General features: G+C 38.3%; 1 protein-coding gene across 8 annotated transcripts in view; it reads left to right on the top strand.

Annotated features, from left to right (window-relative positions):
* ZFHX4 (zinc finger homeobox 4) overlaps positions 1-20,588 on the top strand; it is a 190,990-nt gene that overhangs the window by 25,687 nt on the left and 144,715 nt on the right. For 4 of the 8 annotated variants that reach the window (XM_085021210.1, XM_021089181.2, XM_085021211.1 and 1 more), the window contains exon 3: positions 695-1,119. In XM_085021210.1, the coding sequence (XP_084877336.1) occupies positions 695-1,119 (425 nt within the window). Of the gene's footprint in view, positions 1-616; positions 1,120-20,588 lie in introns of all 8 variants that reach the window. The other 4 variants (XM_021089180.2, XM_021089177.2, XM_085021207.1 and 1 more) reach the window with 1 other exon arrangement.

Below are 20,588 nucleotides of genomic sequence, written 5' to 3'. Positions count from 1 at the left end.
ATAACGCTAATTTGCATTAATTACCTGCCATCCTTAGTGATACCTCATGAGGTTTATAGCTTCCATTTTGGCAACTGTGCCCTAACCTATCAAACTTGAGCTTCAAAAGGGTATGCCATTAGTTTTCATTAAATATTTTTTGCAAAACATTTTAATGTCTGTGACTGAAGATAATTAAGCTAACAGTAATACCATTACCTTATCCCAGATATTTGGCAGTAGATTACAGGCACACATCCAGTATTAGCCAAATCTCATCAAGCTCTCAGACAAATTGCGAAATAACAATTAGTGCTCATGGAAGTTTATCATCTAGGCGCTTAGGTTGCAAGCACGTGACTGTTTTGTTATGGTATTGATCAGCTTTCCTGCCCTCGAAAATACAAATTTCAGAATGACATCATGCCCAGTAGGAGTAATTAAAGCTATCTGATGAGGGAATTTAGAAGTTGAAAGGGATGATTGTAATTGATCCTGATTCAATCCTATTACAGCTTTTTATAGTGTAAGCTCTAGAGAAAGCACATTCCTTGTCAAGACTTTATTTTACAGATTCCTTTGTGTGTGCTGTGTTTTCTAGTCTCTATTTTTCCTTTTAATTTTTCTTTTCCTGTAGTAAATAATGAGCTGCCGCCTGAAATCCGGCTTGCCAGTGGTCAGCTAATGGGTGATGACCTGTCCCTCCTTACTGCAGGAGAGCTGTCACCTTATATCAGTGACCCAGCGCTGAAGCTATTCCAGTGTGCTGTTTGCAACAAATTCACCTCTGACAGCCTGGAGGCCCTAAGCGTGCATGTGAGCAGTGAGCGCTCTCTCCCTGAAGAGGAATGGAGGGCTGTAATTGGAGATATCTACCAGTGCAAGCTCTGTAACTACAACACTCAGCTCAAAGCCAACTTCCAGCTCCACTGCAAGACTGATAAACATATGCAGAAATATCAACTGGTGGCTCACATTAAAGAAGGGGGCAAAAGCAATGAGTGGAGGCTGAAGTGCATTGCCATTGGCAACCCCGTGCACCTAAAATGTAACGCCTGTGACTACTACACCAACAGTGTGGATAAATTACGCTTGCATACCACCAATCACAGGCACGAGGCGGCCCTGAAGCTCTACAAGGTAAGCAGTGACATCCATTTCCGTGGGCGCAGAGTAGAGGAGGGAATTAACTGTTTCTGAGCTTGGAGCAGAAATCTGTAAATGAAGGGGGAGAGAGAGAGAGAGAGAAAAGGGTAAGATCCACAGTTTCAGCTTTACAGGACAAAAAAACATAGCCTATTGAAATAGATGGAATTGGAGAATTTACTTAAAAGATTTGCCCCGTGTCCTTTTTACACCTCTCTCAGTGGGTCTGATTACTGGTTGCCCTGACATAAATAACACTTTTCTGTTTTCATATAGAAAATAGTACTTTTAAACCTCTTTTATTGATTGATCGAAAACAACAATAACAACATAGCATCAGTCTTGGCTAAGTGTTAGTGGTTCTAGAGAGCAGGGGACAAAAACAGTGCTACCTTGTGAGTCCATCATCTTTTGTCTGGTGACAAACAATGATGATCCAAACATCATGTGTGATGTTTTTGTTTTTGCTTTTTTTCCTATAAGTTCCTAGTGGTATTGAGTAAATACCCTGTCCCTTAGTATCGGTTGAAAGTCTTCTACTTCACTCTGTTGTTATTTTGCCTGACTTTCCAGTAGTCCTCCCCCACTCCCCACTGCCTGCATGGGTGTGGCACAGGTAAAATGTTCATTAAATGGCAAATAGAGTCTTTATATTAGGAGGCAAAAAAACTATGCAGATGTAATGAACACGTGCAAAGGATGAACATCATTTGTTACCTACTTTGTCTTCCCTTTCTCTGAACCCTAATTACTGGTTAATTTATTTTCTGCAGTTTGTTTACTGGATTGGCTTGATTGTCTTGGTTCATGTACAAATGTAACAGATTCATTTCTATGATGAATAACTTGGTAACTTATTAAAAACTTCTTTTGTCTAGAGGATATTAAAATTCAGGAAATATTGCAAACCATTAGTCATTGTAACAAGCTCTAAATATGATTACAAAATCCATTTTGCAAGTGTTATCTATTGATTTATACTAGAAATCAGTGATAACTATACTATCAGGAATCAACCAGGGATTATAATACCTCCGGTTCTTCTCATATTCTTTCCAACTGTAAACAGACCACGAAAAGAGCAGACTGTGGCTATCTCAGGTGCTGGAATATTTATTTGGGTTGGCCTGCCACTGTTTGTTTGGGCTGTTTCTTGAAGTTCAAATGCTGGATTGATGTACTGAGCTGTGAAAACCTGAAGACTTGGTGTGAGAATTTGTAACATTGTTTCTGTGATATCTGCTCTCTGTGGATCAATAATGAAAGCATTAGATTTGGGTTACACAGTTTTAGGGGAGTACAGGCCCTAATGTAAAATGGAAAGCTTCTAAGTTGATGGTATTGAAAATATAATATAACAGATTAATTGTATGATAATTCATAGCGTTTGCAGCAACAGTTGACAGCCGTTCAATTGTCAACTTTTCTTCTGTTGATACCTGACCTATTAAAACTTTTAGAATACCGAGGAGAAAAAAAAAAGAAAAAAAACATTGTTTGTATAAATAATAGATCTCGACCCTGGGAGCTATATAGAATATTCATGAACTGTGTTTATATTCACGGAGCTCCTCTAACACTTTAAATTAACATGTCGTGAATAGAAGATATAAATGTACAGATTTTTCTGTTTTATTAATCTCCTGTGAGAAGCTTAAGAAGGGTAGAGCATTACTGTTTATTTTCTCAGGAAAGGTTATTTAATTTTATTGTTTGACGATTATTTACATGTGCGTATGTGTGTATGAAGTTTATCCATTCCTTCCACGAGCATAGATTGACCTGCCTCACTCTCTGCAGAGCAATTTGCTACATGCCAGGGGTGACCCTTGAAATTCCTTTTTGGGGAGAGTTGGATATTGTCTTTGAATGTATAACAACCAGATGAGATAAAACTTGCTTATAAAGAGGGTCTGAAAGCAGAGAGAGCTTTAGATCCCAGAACCAAAAGCTGTATTGTACCCTTACCTTAAAAATATTATGTCATATACACATTTACTTCTCCCAATCTTCTTCATCTGCTTCTCTCTTAAAAACCAAAGTGTCGTTGAGGTGTCTGGTCTAAAAATGGTCAGGCCAACAAATAAAGACACACTTTGAACAAACTTATCTTGAATTTAAAAAGATTGAAGAGAGAAATATTTGAGCCATTGAAACTTGGTATTGGGCAATTGAACTCTATTCTTTTGCATTAGGCTCCTTCACAGAGTATTCATTCTTTCTAGCAGGAACTAGGGAAAAAACCCTCCAGAAGAGCAATGTGTTGAGGGTGCCATCTCTAAACTGATTTACACAAACCGTGTGAGGCAGAGACAGAGGATGTTCAAGTGCCATAATGAGGATATTAGCAAGCTTGGTCGGCTTGTGTCGGCAAAATAAAATTGCTTCATAAGTAACATTAATTGCTTTTAAATGAGACCCTAACAAATTGGCCTAGGCCTGGAAAAAAGAAATGATGGCTTCTAATATGGCTAAAATATGAAAATTAGACTTAAAATAGTGTCTGAGTTAATGACTAGACAATAATCGCCTATATAAAATTCATTTTCATTAGGAGTTTAATTTACATCATTTTGCATCGTGAATTATTCAGACTTTAAGGGAAAGTGACAAGTAGCAGTTAAAAGACAAATACAGAGCTGGGAGAAAACAGCTCTTCTCCTCATTGACAACAGATTGATTCCTAACACTCTATGCGTGGTGATGTGTCAGGGCGATTTGAATAGGCCACTTTACCTCTTGCATTGTCATCCTGAAGCAGTATTACCTCAAAGAAGTGTGTGTCCTTATTCGAGTTTAAGGAGGTTAAAGGTTAAAGGTTAGGGGGTAGCTTAAAAGCATCATCTGCCTGGCTGCTTAACTCGAAACTGATCAATTTAATGAAAATCTGTTTTACAGATGTTGTTTTAATGTATTTGGCAGGATTTAGGCAGCTTTAACATTAGACGTATGCTAGTAAAAATTATTTCTTTATTTGACCAGAACAACACCTTTCCTTTCATGTTTAAGGTAGAAGGCTTGTGGGTTATGGTATTTTGGCAAAGAACCCAGAGGCAGAATGTGTTGATGATCTTTCCATATGGGCTCCAAAAAAGAATACCTTTATGTCTATTGCTAACGATGACTGCAAAAACAAACAAAGCCGCATTCGTTTTTTTGGCAGTGTTATTTTCCTTAGAATTTTTTTAAAAAGGAATTTTGTTTTATTAAGAAAAGCTTACTCATTTCTTCAAGCAGACTTCTCTGAAGCTCTAAAGTACTATTCAATTTTGAATTTTCTCCCTCCAGAAATTTTAATGGTGAAACAAATTTGGGCTAGGAAATTCAAACGAAAAAATAAAACCGAAGATTGCCCTTAATCTTCTTTTTTAATGTCTGGAAAGTATATTTTAAGTGAGATTAAAAAGTACTGAGTGCATCGATAGCTGTAGTCAGTGTTGCAAGCTAAAGCGTGTGTGTGTATAATGTCAAAACAGTGTTTCTCAGCTAACCACGTTATTAGATTTGATTATATTTTTCTCATTTCACGCCTTTGCATCTTCTACAAATTTGTGTCAGTTGATACTCACATAATGAGTCTTCAATATATATCTATAGGATGAATAATGGACCCATGCATAAACTGAGAAATACATTAAAAAAAACTTTACTTCCAACCCTTAGCTAAAGAAAAAAAAAAAAATGCATCACAGTGGGGTCTACCCCTAAATGATCTCAATCTTTTTCTAAAGTGTCCAGAAAAAGAGAATGAAAACCACTTAGTGCTACACATTCAGACTGAGGGAGAACAAGTAAAACTTTGACAATATTTCAGATTTACATTTTACCTTATTCTTGCCTTAGAATGGTCAAGAGAGTTCCCTGGTGGTCTAGTGGTTAGGATTCGGCAGTTTCACCTCTGTGGCCCAGGTTGAATCCCCAGTCTGAGAACTGAGATCCCAGGTGGAGCCACTACATGCTTCAGCCAAAAAAAAAAAAAAAAAAAATAGCTGAGATTTTTCTGGCCAGCTGATTGGTTGACCACCGTCCTATGCAGGGCATGCAAATTCACTCTTCACGCTTGTGCTCCAGCTGCTTTTATAATATATGTATATTTAAGTGAGGTGTTCATAGCTTTGCTGGTTCAAAGTCAAAAGCTTAATTATACTAGCTTTTTTTTTTTCCTTTCTGCATGTGCTAGTTTTGAAGGAGATGAGTCTGTCTGAATTCCATAAGGCTGTTTTCATATTTGGATTTCAGATTGGCTGAGGGCAGTGAGTGAATCTCTCATCTCCATGGTGAGCAAAGGAAGACACATGGGATTTAGTCCTAGGTAACTTTTAGTGTAACATTTCCCCAAGGAACATTTTTGGAGTTTTCTCATTATCCATGTTATGGATGAAAGAATCCGGGTTAAGAACTAAAATCAAGGTGTGGGGGAGGGTCACAGAAGAGAATGCGAGAAACCACATTGGTCAAAGTATGTGGCAAGGAAACAAAAAATGGAATAATTAGCTTCACCTGCCTTTTTTGCTTTATTTATTTTTTTAGTGGCAGGAAATAATAACCCGATCAGGTTGGAATTAACAAAGAATCACAGGCATTTTCATTTCAATAGGCCCGAGTCCAACTTTGCAATTTAAAATCAAATATACCAGATATGTACCATTTCAATTATTGAACTGTCATTGTCCCCGTGTGATGGTAAAAGAGGTCAGGAGATTGTGTGGTACCCATTTGCATAAAAGTCATTGTGCAAAAGGAAATTGGAATATGTGTGTGGATCTGAAAAACCAAAACAGGTTTTTCTTAATCTTATTCTAGTCATTTGTTTAGATGAAGAAAGCTGTTTTCAGAGATAAACAAAAGTTATTCTTTTCTGTTGCTAAACATTAACCTGAATATGGAAATTTTTGAACTTTTTGTATTAGTTTCAGATTTCTGTTCCTTTCAAGGTTGAAATGCAGTGTGAAATTTAATTCCAGGTGCCAGATTTACTTTGCAAAAAAGTAATCACGATTCAAATTATTCTGTTGTATTCTCATATAAAAAGACAAGGCAGAGATTGAAAAAACAGTTTCTGTGGTAGAACAATACATGCTTGCGTAATACTTATAACTAATAAATACACAGATCAAGCAGAGATCAGCTGGTTAGCTAACAGCAACTAATAAATCACTGGTGTTTTCAGATCGCAGTGTAATTGGCCAGCCCAATCTACTACGTCTCCTTCTGTTTTTAAGCTTGACATTTGCTGAAGCACAGCGTGTGTTAGAACTCAACTACTCCAGCACAAATGTGGACATTCTCACTGCATTCACATGGTGAGAAATATACATTACATTGTGAGCTGAGAAGCCTCTTTGTATTCCAGTAGGAAAAAAATGGTCAAAAATTTCTACCTTTCCAGGTACATAATATACACATTATATATATCGCATATGCATTATCATAAATACATATATAACACATAAGTGCATAATATACATACATATACATTATATAATACATATTCATATAATACATGCATGTGTGCATACTTATGTAATACCATACATATACATAATATATACATGCATAATATATAAATTACATGCATATAATATAATATATACATATATATACCTAATACATGCATATGTTCAAACATATGTAATAACATCATAATATACATAATACATATATATATTATGTGTACATAATATATATACATATATACAAGATATATATAATGTATCTGAAGAGATATATAGATATATCTCTATGTAGATAGATATAGATGCATACATACATGCTAATCTCTAGAAGGATTACTTTAGACCAGGTATTAGCAACTTATTACATCCATGTCAGGATAGATAAAATGGTTTTTAGTGTGCAATTGTTAACAAACCCCAACTCAATTTAGAGAAAGCAAAGCGTGTCACCAGGAACCCTCCTGTTTTATTTTTCACACGTCTTTCCTTAACTAGTGCTACCCTCTGCCTGCACGTCAGGCACACACCGTTAGACTCTTTTCCCTTTTGCTGAAGTCCTTGCATTTTCTCCTACCTATATCTTCTCTGTATTGCAAGATTGCCCAGCTAATTCCCCCAAGAAAACTAGCATTCCTGTAATTAAGGGGGAGAGGAGCCTTTTCACAAGAGCAGAGTAGTGCGCGCATTCAAGGGTATAAATGACTGGCAGGTCTTTCCCAGGGTGCTTTTGGTTTTACAGGGACTACTTCATCTGCATGAATTTCTGATGTGTGAGGGGAGAGGGCAACAGTTACATCAACGATGGAGACGTGGTAGGGCCGTGCCCCACCTTAAGAGCTTCCTTCACTTCCTTACACATATGCGCACACATACACACACTTCTACCCTCTGGCACTGCCGTTCACTTCACTTCAGGACCATGTCCACTCATACCTTAGGATTTATGTTACCCTTTTGGTGTAACTTGTGCTCATTCCATCTCATGTGAAGCGTAGGTACCGTTGGATTTAACCCAAAGCAGTAAATCCCTCATTCCTGAGACAACAGAAATCAACATGCCCTCCTTGCATATTCCTCTGGCTTCTGAGTAACAGTCCCCTTCGGTGGAGCTGGTGTAAGATCGCTGCAATGTTCAGATGGGTGCTGAGATGCCATGCCATAAGGCGGCCAGAGTCATATGTTAAGCAGGCCTCCCGCTGCTGAAAGGGTCTTGGCCCGGGGTGGAGTGAGGAGGAGCTGGCATGTGCATAATGACGGCGGTTCTGCTTCCAGAACATCTGGCCTGCCTGAGTTCTACTGGAAATGCTTTACCAAGTTTGCTTTGAGTCTGAGCCTCTGCTCAGGCTGAGTTCAATTAGACGTGGAGATTTGTTCATTATTCAGATAATTCAAGCCTTCAAAGGCACTTCCCTCCCCCACCCCAAAATTGTCAGTGTACTTTGAGAGAGCTTACGATGATGTGATTTATTCAAAAGAAGAACAACCATGGAGGCGCAGCCCCCAAGAACCCATTAGGAAACATCTTCACAGATTCTGCAGCCTAGAAGGAATGTGGTGATTGATGTTCTGTTTGCAGAACACCCAAATGACATCCAAGTTTACTTTTAATAAATACAGAAACATTCCTTGAGCACTTAACTTTGGGTCAGGTTTTAAAATGTCCCTGTTTATGGAGGTTCTGTCCCATTAATATGAAAGGATACAAACCATCTAAGGTGATGCTTCCTCACTCACTCGGTTCTTCCAGTGTGGCAGGGACATTCATCAAATGAAGCATTGAATCCATATACTAGCCCTCAAAAGCTCCCTTTTTTTTTTTTTTTTTTTTTTCAACAAGGGTTAGTCAAAAGACCAAGTGTGTCTGCTTTCTTGGGTCATCAGTAGATGTAGAACAATGTCACGTGCAAGTCTTGGCTGACTTTTATTGCTTTCCTGCATTGCAAGACTTTGTCAATCAGTTTCAGGCAACAGTTATGGTGGGATTTCAAAGTGAAAGAGAGCTTTTCTATCAGTTGGACCATTAATGTTCTCTAAATATGAGAGTGGCACTAAGGATGCATTGCCTAGAAACAAAGAAGAAAGCCATTTACTAAACAATGCAAAATGTGTCAGATTACAACTTTAGTTAATTCCCTTCTGGATCCAGGATGCTACTTTAGTTTGCGCTTTGAGAATCTTTCTGAGTTCAGTCTACAATGCTGTTGGTCAGAATTCTGCTTGAAGGTAAATTATTGTCATGACAGTTCTGTTACTATCACAGATAATAACAATTTTATGTGGCGACATTTCATTTCACTCATTTTTATAATATTGTATTAATATTTTAGGCTTCCTATTTATTTTTGTTATGGCTGCACCTATGCATATGGAAGTTCCTGGGCCAGGGATTGAATCTGAGCTGCCCCTTTGATCTTTGCTGCAGCTGAGGCAACACCAAGATCCTTTAACCCCCTGTGCCAACCGAGTGATGGTGCCCATGCTGCTGCAGTGACTAGAGCTGCTGCAGTCAAGATTCTTAACCCAATGCGCCAGACTGGGGACTCCTAGTTTTCCTGTTTTTAAGGAAAACTACTTTTGCAGCTTTAAATATAATACTTATGTATATAAAATATGTACATGTAAATAGAAATATGTGTTGAGACCTTACTCTCAATACTTTATTGGCACAGATTTTCCTAAAGCCTTCTGTCATTGGAAATATTAGAAAGCATAGAATATACACTTCTGTCTCCTTGACGCTTAAGGAATAAAAGTTAGGGTTATATTTTCTTTCTTTTTTTCTTTCTTCCTTTTTGTTTTTTTAGGGCCACACCTGTGGCCTATGCAGGTTCCCAGGCTAGGAATTGAATCAGAGCTGTAGACACCGGCCTACACTACAGCCACAACAACACCAGATCCGAGCCACATCTGTGACCTACACCACAGCTTATGGCAATGCTGGATCCTTAACCCACTGAGCGAGGCCTGGGATCGAACCCACGTTCTTATGGATCCTAATCAGATTTGTTTCCACTGAGCCATGGCAAGAACTCTGATATATTTTCTGATTAACTGGTTTTTAAGGAGTAGTGTAGAGGAAGGCTGGGGTTGAAGAATTTTTGTCCCTGGATATCTGCTGATAAAATGAGTGGAATGCAGGGCTGAGGATATAAAGACATGAGCTACTACTGTATTGCTTAATTCCTATTTGGGAGGAAAGCTTTACACGTTTTAAAGTACTGAATTTTTTGTCCATGATTGTTTGTCAAGAAGAGCCTTATTTATTGATGGAGTTGGCAGTCAACTGTCTCTACATGATTTGCGAGCTAATGGGAAGACTCTTACCCCAAGTACCCTTCTTCTGATGCCAGATTGTCTGTTGTCAGTGAAACCATATTAATAATTGACTTATCCATTTATCACCTCTTAAAACGGTACCAGTTGTTGAACAGAGAACATACTGAAAACAATCGTAATGAGTTAAACATCTCATGTGCATTATTTCATTCAATTTTCAGTTTTATGTTATTGTTCCCATTTTGACATCTAAGGAAATTGAGATTTAGAGCAAAATTTCTTGTTCAAGTCCTCACAGAGAGTAAGCATCCATGCTGAGTTTCTCACCCTGGCCTCTTCTCAACCCAAGCCCTTGTCTCCAGCATGAGGCTTGGCTAAGGAACGTGTTTTGCTATGCTTGAGGATAAGAAGAGCGGGGATTGGAAAAGTAGGAAAAGGGCTGGGAGCTGCAGAGGCAAATAACAGTTTTGTCGAGGGTGAGTTATCTTGGAGCCTACTTCTTATTCCTTCAAGTTACAGATTCCCTTAAAGATGTGGCAGGTGCGATGTAACATAAAAGCTGGAGAATGTAGGAATGCAGTCAACTGGAATGATGAACTTACACACCTGTTGGGGCATCTCCAAGCTGCAGGGAGATACTGCTGGTTACAGTTGCTACCTGACTGTTTCCTGTCACAACAGAATCCTTTCACTTTAAAGAAACTTCCTTTTACTGGCATTTTGGGGTGTTTGGTATATTAAATAGAAAGAACTAATAGAATATTTATCAATTCTAGTGCCTGAGCTCTCAGTGCTTGCAAGTTAAGCACCTTTGAAAGCTGCATTAATTCATTCAGGTCACCAGGGTACTTCAGCAGTAATGTACTAAATGGTACCCTGCTGACCTGAAGGGGGGAATGTGCCTCCCTAAGCATTTAACTTCCTACCCAGTATCAAGTAAAGCACAGGCTACTTCCTTCCAGAACCTGAGTCTCTTTTTCCCTTTTTCCTGCAAACTCCTGGAGGAAGTCTTAGTTATTTGCTTCCTATCCAGCATTTTTTTAAAAAAAATCTTGTTTTGAATTATTATTATTATTTCTTAACTTTTCTCTTTCACTTCTTACTTTGATCCATTTTAGTGCCAATGTTCCAGGGAATTTTCTTTCCACCATATGTTTCTACTGCACTCCCTTCCTCTCTCTCTCCATCTCGAAAGTTTTCTAATGACTCCAGTGAAATGGCCCAAATCTTTTTTGGACCGTTTGCTTTGACTTTACTTAGATATGCTTGCCTTCCTAAATCTGGCAACCAATCCTGCAGAAATTCTCTGCTATTGACACTACTGCGGTCGACTGCATTCATTAACGGAATATTCTTTTAATGGAAAGCAAGAATAGTCTTAGCTCCCAAATGACAGACGTATTAGCCATAGAGAAGCTCCCAACGCCAACAGTGAGTGTGTGTAAAGTATGTGAGGACACTTTAATAATCATGAGGGGCAGCATCTTTCAAAGACTTTAAGTACGTCTATTCCTTTGACAGGCCTGAAAAGAACCCCAGCCTAGGTCCTTAGGGCCTCAGGTTATTCATTGTTCAGTTGGAGGAAATTGGGGAGCAAGCCTAATGGCCATCACCTCTGGAAGAGTGTAAGCTTACAAAGTATCTCCTTTAGGAGTTTCCGTCATGGCTCAGTGGAAATGAACCGGACTAGTATCCATGAGGATGCGGGTTGGATCCCTGGCCTTGCTCAGTGGGTTAAGGATCCTGCGTTGCTGTAGCTGTGGTGTAGGCTGGCAGCTGCAGCTCTGATTTGACCCCTAGCCTGGGAACCTCCATATGCCATGGGTGTGGCCCTAAAAAGCAAAAGCAAAAAAAAAAAAAAAAAAAAAGAAAAGTATCTTCTTTAAACTCAACATATATTCAGTACTTACCACTAACACAGTAGGTGACACCAGATGTGCTAGAGGGGGACAACAGTTCCCAAATTTACACCAAATGAAGAGCTTTGTTTTCTTGAAATAAGATTAACGTATTAAAATAGCAATTATGTAAACAGTGGACTATAACTCTCAGAATTGATTTTATTTGGTAACTTTACATTACACAATACTTGGGAAAGGAGAAAACTCTCCTCTCTCCTACTTACTATATGATAACTCTCACTACTTTTTCAACAGAAACCCCTCAACATCTTTTGAGAAGTAATTTGACTGAAAGCAAGTTCTGGTGTGTTTTATTTTTTTATTATCCAATTAAGTAATTAAAAAACACATTTGGATGCAACAATTATACTGAGATTTTCCATGATGACTATTTCCTGAGAAAATTACTCCCCAAGCTCATAAACAAATTCCTTAAAAATAGATCCAAGGGGAGTTCATAAATAACTTTTTCCAAGGAAATAAAATCTTTGGCTCTCTTTATTCCTTAAATATTAGCAAAATTAAGATGGCCCTTATAAACAATTATTCAGTGTTTAGAGTGTTCATGAACACAGCAATAGAATCAGAATCTTTAATCATAAATGCAAAAATCTCTTTCTAGTTGCTTAATTTTTTCAGCATTTACCTAGATGCATGTTTCAAAATAGACTCTCAGGTGTAATATTTACTGTAAGTTCCTGTAGCATGGACTAGGTCATTTTTTTTTTCTTTCTGTAGAACTGTGGCTACCCCTTTAAATATAATGGCTTCATAGTTTATTGGAAAACCACTGATACAGAAATACATTGCAATTGATTTTTTTTAAAGTCTGTTAACACTTTTCCAAAAATGAACCATTTAATTCTTTATCAGTGGGTGTAGAAGAATGTAGATATACTCAGGTCTCATGTGTTTGGTGGTTAAAAAGGCAAAAATGCGAATATGATGTTTTCAGTACAGATCCTGAGAGGCCTGCTTATACCTATTTTGTTCAAACCCTAGAACAAATGGTGTGCATGTGCGCATGTGCTTGTGTGTGTGGGGAGGCGAGTGTAGGAGTGAGAATACAGTATATGAAGGCTTACTTTAAAAAAAAACCAATGAAGATTATGATTTAATCATTAATGCTCCCTTATTTTGTTTTGAAGTAGATCGCAGAAATCTCTTCCTGCACATTGTACATGTTCTCAGGGCCTGGAGATAATAAAACTTTGATGAGGTTGTGCAAGACTCGTCAACAAGCGCTGAAATCAGTTCTGTATGTACACTTGACTAATCAAAGGTTCAGGGAACAGGATATGATTTGGTAAAAGTGATAGGTGTTCCAGAGGTAAATGGCCTCATCAAACTTGGGGGCACATTAAGCCTCTTTCCCCTCACAGAAGGCACCACCGTTGGGGCAGGTATCTTTTTTCAAAGGCTTAAGCACTTTTTGAAAAGTTATCTTTCAAAGCAAAGGCTCTCTCGAATTAATACTTATCTAATTAGTACTCTGTTCTTTTCTTTGTCTGAAAGACACAACAGATACAAGACACCTAGATTCAAAATTGTCCTTGAAATTCAGAGCATTAGATAATCAAAGCAAATATCTTCTTAAATGGATCAACTGTCAGATATCCATGGTGGGAAAATGATGGAAGGAGACAGCAACCTCAATAATTAAGCATGAAATTTTATAGGAAAATGTGAATAAAAGTTTCTAGAAATCAGTTCTAGATTAGAAAAGGAAAGAACTAAAGTTAAATGCTACAAAACCTACCAGATGGGCAGCGCAACAAATGTTGAGGCCACTGTCTTTTGCTTTGCTGCTTTTTTTTTTTGCAACAGCTTTATTGAGATATAATTCATATACAACAAAATTCACCCATTCAAAGCATGCAATTCAATACTTTTTATTTTATTTTATTTTTTGGTCGCACCTGCGGCATGAAGAAATTCCCTGGCCAGGGATCAAACCCGTGCCATAGCAGTGATAACACTGAGTCTTTAACCGGCTGTGCCACAGAGGAACTCCTACTAAATGTTTTTAAAAATAGTCGCAGTTATGCAACCATCACACCATTGATTTTAGAATGTTTTTGACACTCCAGAAAGAAATCCTGTGCCATTTCCCTCTCCTTTCAAAAATCCCAATCTCCCCTGGCCTGATCCTAGGCAACCCCTCATTGCCTTCTGTCTATATAGATTTGCCTATTCTCGACATTTCATATCTATGGAATCATAGTATATATGGCCCTTTGTGACTGGCCTCTTTCACTTAGCATGGTGTTTTTTTGAGATTCATCCATATTGTAGCATGAATCAATACTTCTTACCTTTTCATTATGGAATTTCCATTGTTTGGATAAACAACATTTTATGTATCTTCTCATCTGTTGATGAGTATTTGAGTTATTTTCACTTTTTGGCTATCATAAATAATGGTGCCATGAATATTTGGGTTTATGTGGTAGACATTGTTTTCATTTCTCTTAGGTTTATACCCAGGAGTAGAATTCCTGGAATGGCAATCACTAATATTAACTGGACCTGCTGGTTACTTCTTATTTGTACCTGGTCAGCTCCTTTTCTCCTTTTCTTTAAAGAATGTTATAGATGTTTTTCATCCTTCTAATGCTCCTTATTCATCTTCTGCTCCATGGCCAACAAGTCCAACAAGGAAATTAATTTATGAACGTTTATTGAGCACTTCCTAGGTGGCAGATAATCTTCTAAATTCTTTAAATATATTAACTCATTTGATTCTAACAGCAAACTTTTAGGTAGGCACTATCATTGTGCCCATTTTGAAGATAAGGCAGTGGAAGCTTAACCCATTTATCCAAAGTCACAGAAGTGGTAGCCATGCCAACCAAGTCAGGATTTGAACTTGGATTGGTTCCAGCACCCATAGTCTTAAAAGGGATGCTTTGTTGCAGTGAAGATACATTGAGAAGGATGCCTAGAAAGGAAGGCTTTGTGGCAGAAGCACATGGATGTAAGAATGTTAAGTATAACAGCTGATCTTTGAGAAGGACCTCCTCTGAGAGGGGAAGAAAAGAAGCAAAGATGAAATGGATAGAGAGATTTAGAAACTTCTGCATGGGGTAGTGAGGGATGGCAAATTAGAAAAATTACTGATGGAGTTCCCACTGTGGTGCAGTGGGTTAAGGATCTGGCATTGTCTTGGAGGCTGCACAGGTTCAGTCCCTGGTCTGGGAACTTTCATGTGTCATGGATGTGGCCGAAAAAAAGAAAAGAAAAAAAGAAAAATCACGGATAACGGTATGTAGGTTTTAGTTCTTTTTCTTTCAGGATGTAAACCGTTATCTGGTTCATACACTCTTCTTCAAAAAATATTTATGAACTGAATTCTCCATACTTGTAAGAATGAAAAATTGGAAATTACGCAAACACCTTTCATTAGATTGATGTTCTAGCAAAACACAAAAGCTGGTTTGTCCTCATTGTGCTGTGCTGGTCCTCAGTGGGGAGTAAAACCGACCCAGAGGGTATGTGAGGCAGCTCCTGTCCTCAAGAAACTCCCCAGGTGTCAGAAGAAAATATACAATACTTTTTATCTGTGCTTTATTTTCCCTTGTGAATTGTCCCTGTTAACAGCTTTTCTGAGTTCCAGAAGTTTGTAGCGACATTTTTAGTACTCTATATAACACATTTTAGCCATGTTTACTCCTCTGTGTCATCTCGAAAGTTAATATTTAGATTTCCTGTGGTATTTAAGGACGAAATTAGATTCCTGCCTTGCAGAACTTTGATAAAGTGGTTATTTGTTTCCACACAAGTAAAAGAAGGTATCCCATTGTTGAAAACTAAAGCACAGTAAGAGTATATTTCAGTATGCTCCCTCTCTTGCCTCCCCTTCCCCACCTTGTGATGTTTTGTGAGCATGATTTTTGTGTTTTCAGAGCGGTAAAGCTGTAGAGCAAGTGAAATATTATGTGGTGCTTTTTTTGCTAACTAGAAGGACTTTTTCCTTTTTGGAGATATAAAAACGTACTTGTTTCTAATCGCCAGTCTAATGAATCAGTGATAAAATGGTCTATTTCAGGCACCATCCTTTTTTATTCAAGCAATTGTAAATGACCTTGATGTTTTCCATTTCCAGAGACCTCCTGATCTGCCTAAAGCTTATTGACATGGATGGAGTGAGGTCAGGGTTGGGACTGCCGGTGTTCCTACTGTTGGAACATAACATTGCATAATTTCTTCTTTCTGTCTTACTATGGAGAAAGTTTTTAAGGAAAAAAAAATTACGCAAGAAAACATGATAAACCCCGTATTATCTCCAGCTAAAAGACTCTCTGGGGCTGCTTTCTTGAGGGTGAAACACAGTGAGACTGAAGGACTGGATGACTATTTTGGCACTTATGTCTAGGAACACTGATGAGTTGAGCTTAATGCTCCTTGACAAGATGGGTATCACTTCAGATGCCCTCCCATTATTAGTCTGTTGCGGGAGTGTGGCGGAGAGGGGGTGTGGGGTGATGTCTCAGAGAAAGGCGGTGGAAGATCTGCACATCCATCTTCCTGCAACTCTCTGTAACTCAAGAAAAGTTTAAAAGGAGAGTTAGGCATTTTCTGTCTTAAACAAGCATCCAACCAACTTTCTCACTCCTTATGTGGTTTTTGGCAAGCCTTTCTGTGCCTTAGTTAATATATTAGTAAATGGAGGAAAAAAACACTCCAGTGAGTTCTGTAGATCTTAATTAAGGTACAAAAATAGCTTTGAAAATGTATTCTGAGATGAAAGCTTTTCTCCTCTGTGGAAAATATTACTGGTGTCTTGTCAGCACATCTCCTCTGTTGCCAATGTTTTTTGTACTTGGAGATGACTTCTGCTTTTCTTATTACGGGTAAGACACTTTCCTTTTTAATTTCTCTGAGTGCACTTGGTTACACTATTATATCTAGGACTTGTCATTCCTGAAAAGCCATTCTTAACTTTCTCCCTCCAATTGGCCTTCAATTGAAATTTGCTTTGAAGAGGAATGTAGCTACACTCATCAGCTTGAAAATGGGTAAATATAGCTCAGAGAAAATAACTATTTGTGTGTCTTTTTATGTGCTTTAAATTCAATATCCATTCTTTCTTAGAAGTTTGCCCACAGAAAAGGGAACTGTGTATTACACTTTTAAATACCAGTTTTCAAGTCGGCCAAGTGTGAATTTGCAAATGCGTAGTAGTCGGTGGCGCTCACACAAGCTGAAAAATGATGTTTAAAGCTTCTGTGTCTGGCATTAATTTTGCCTCTGCCTTTTGGCAGATACCACAATTTTTTCATCTTTAAAATGGGTTCTGAGTTACCACAATGATTAGAAAGTCAGCATTAACTTAACGGTCAAGTGGAGATCTGGTCTACACGTAATCACATCTGTGGTTCTCAGAGCTGAATTTATTCTGAGCTTTAACAAGTATCTCATCTTGAATTGCTGATGTAGTTACATGTATATATCAGGTTTCAGATTTTTCCACTGTTTTGTTTAATCTGCAAATATATGTTTATGTATTTTTCTTGTAAACAGGAAGCAGGGTAATAATCACATATAGAGAAGTAACTGAACAACGTTTCTGCATCCCCTGTGCTTTATTTACTTATTTGACCAATCATGTCATTTATTCATTTACTGAGAGCCCACTCTGTCAGGCCTTGTGCTGGGGAGTAAGGATATTGCATCAAACCAGACAGACACGGGCCTTCCTCTGGTGGAACTTGAAGTTTAGTGGAGGAGACAAGCATTAAACACATAGTCACATATTAGGCAAAGAAATAGTTATTTGCCATCATAAACCAATAATGTAAGTAGTTGTGTTTGATCTGGAATGTTTATTTGTGTCATTAGCATGTAGGTATTTGTGTAAATCAAATTCTCCCTCTGATCTTGGAAGAAAGCGAAGAATTTGAAAGAGACCCTGTATTGAGGTATTTAGAAAAGTAACCAGGGCTGAATGGAATTGATTCACTAGATATTGGCTGTCCTGTAGAAAACGGCATTTATTTACCAGCGAGATTTGATCAGAGTGCAAGTACTTTCAAACTTTGCGGGGGGTCGTGGAATGTTTTTGTGTAAAGGCATTGTAGAAATGGATGCATGTCCATTTGACAGATTTGTACCTAATGTGCATGGAAGTTTGGATGAACTAAAGGTGACAATTGGACTCCCTACTGGAACTTTTAAATCATACTGATTCCGAGGCTGACACCTCTGGGGGTGCATCCGGGAATCTCTTCTTTAAAATGGATGATCCTAGAGTGCCTCATACTAAGTGAAGTAAGTCGGAAAGAGAAAGACAAATGCCATGTGATATCACTTATATCTGGAATCTAATATACGGCACAAATGAACCTATCTACAGAACAGAAACAAACTCAGGGACATGGAGAACAGACTTGTGATTGCCAAGGCAGGGGGGAGGTAGGATGGAGTGAGAGTTTGGGGTTAGTAGATGCAAACTAGTGCATTTGGAGTGAATAAGCAACGAAATCCTGCTGTATAGCACAGGGAACTCTATCTAGTCACTTGTGATGGAACGTGATGATAATGTGAGAAAAGAATGTATGTGTGTGTGTGTGTGTGTGTGGGTGTGTGGGTGTGTGTGTGACTGGGACACTTTACTGTACAGCGGTACAGAAATTGACAGACAGTTGTAAATCAGCTATAATAAAAAATATTTTAAAAAGGGATGATTCTGATCATCAAGATCAGAAGATCACTGGACCTCAGTTTTTTTTTTTTAAAACAGTGCTTTATTGATTTTTAAAATTTATTTAATTACTTAATTTCTTGGCCACACCCATGGCATGCAGAAGTTCCCTGGTCCAGGGATAGAACCCATGCCACATCAATGACCAGAGCTACAGCAGTGACAATGCCAGATGCTTAACCACTGAGCCACCAGGGAACTCCAGGACCAGTAGGTTTGGAAGGTCACCATTGATCTGAAGACGCCTGCAGTGACAGTGTTTTTGTGGTTGTGGTACTGAGCTCAGCTCCATTAGCATCTGTCCCTCCTGCGTCCGGAGATGAAAAGCTGTGTCTTCTGCTATCCTGCGTCTTCTCCATTCACACACTGAGACTTCGTGGGAGCCTGTTTATACTGCATACCCTGTCCAAGAAAGTCATGAAAGGCCTTGACCTTCTGTCTTGCTCCTTGTTTTACCTCTAAGGACAAGAGTCTGACCTGTTTTGATATGCAATAAACAAAAAAAATTCCTAAGCAAAATGACAGATCTTTATAAAGAAAACTCTTTCTGTACCAAAGACCTGCTCTTTTGTTGAAGGTCTAGCACTTTAGTGAATTGCTGGGCCCAAGTACCACTCTCTGAGTCCAGGTGTTGGTAAAACAAACAAACAAACAAAAAACTTAAGGCCCCTGGATTGAATTTTGTAGGAATATCTTTTCTGGTAGATTTTTGGAATCCTGCATTGCCTCATCATAGTTGCAGAAATCCACTCTCCTTGTACACAAAGATATCCCCAGGCAGCAGATATATAGTCTATTTTCTGAACAGGAATCTTATAGGTCTCAGGAGAGCCAGCTTTCACAGGCCTGCTGGGTTGCATGCTCATTTGTAGCTCACTGTAATGATTCTGCAATTTTTCATTTTCTTACTATTCTAGGAAGGCAGATTCTGAGGTTTGTTTTCAGAGTTTTATTTTATGCCAGCTTTCTCTCTCTTTCTTGCCATAGGTATGGATGTAAATGCATGTGTGCATGTGTATGTGCGCATGTGTGTTTGTGTAGGCATGGATGTGTGTATATATGTGTGTATGTCACTTTATCTTGTCTATGAAAGAGAACTGAACTGTCTATTGTATGGTCTATCATTTGACAATTTTATTTTAATGCTATCTGTACTTTTCTCCCAATGTAGCATCTAATACAGATGAACTGGCAGCTACAGTGGCAACCAGTGCTAAAAAGAAGCAAATAAATATGGTGCCCAGTGTCATAAGTGAGAGAGTCTACATTGTTAGACCACACAGCTCTGGAAAAGTTATTGCATTTAACCACTTGCAAGTTAAAGATTGGGTCTTTGTCTATTTCATAAAGAAGTGCCTTTTTTTATAGATCAACTTGAAACAATCAATTTTGTGCTGACCCTTGATCTCTTATAAAATGCCAGGGCCCAACTCTATCTGAATCCCACTGGCAATATAGCCTCTTTCCCACAAAAGATCCAAACAAAACAATCCCTCTTCCCACACAGTGAAAGAGCCGACCAATAAAATCACTGGGTTAACGTGCTTAAAAAAATCAAGCGAATTATTTCAAGATTTTGCTAATAATTTGATTGACTTGATCAGTTACTTGAGTCCTGCTGATGCATGTAGATCAGTGCAGAACAAAAGTTTCCTGCTCTGCCTGTAGTGAACCCTGGGCATTTGGTTATTTAAGGATCATTTTTCGTGTGCATGCATGTATGTGTACTGTAAACCTTTGGAGGTTTGTGCTCAAGTAAAAGACATGGTCCAGTGTTATATGTTTGTGTGACCCAGAGCATTTTGCTCTATTGTGACAGACATATCATCTTCTTGTGCCAATATAAATGCAAGGACATTTCATAGTCATCATTGGTTAATACCAGTTAGTTAGCAATGTCACAAATTAAAGCATCAGTGGATTTGTATTGCTTGAGGAAGCAACTGATATAAAATACCAGAAGGTGGAAGGAGTGGAGTAGTTGACTGTAACATAATTCTTTCATTCTATATACCATGGAGTCTCCATCCTGGTGGCATGAAGCCTCTGAGTATACTTTCACAGGGAGCGCAAATGAATAGTTCATTAGGCAAAAAATATATCATTAAGATGCATTAGTCCAAGAGT

Source organism: Sus scrofa, chromosome 4 (assembly GCF_054392235.1).
Source record: "Sus scrofa isolate SSC_HxYL_T2T_F1_AM1 chromosome 4, Sscrofa_HxYL_maternal_Yorkshire_Landrace_v2.0, whole genome shotgun sequence".
Lineage (NCBI taxonomy): Eukaryota > Metazoa > Chordata > Mammalia > Artiodactyla > Suidae > Sus > Sus scrofa.
Note: the sequence above shows the minus strand (reverse complement) of the source record. Positions and strands in the feature narration are given on the sequence as shown.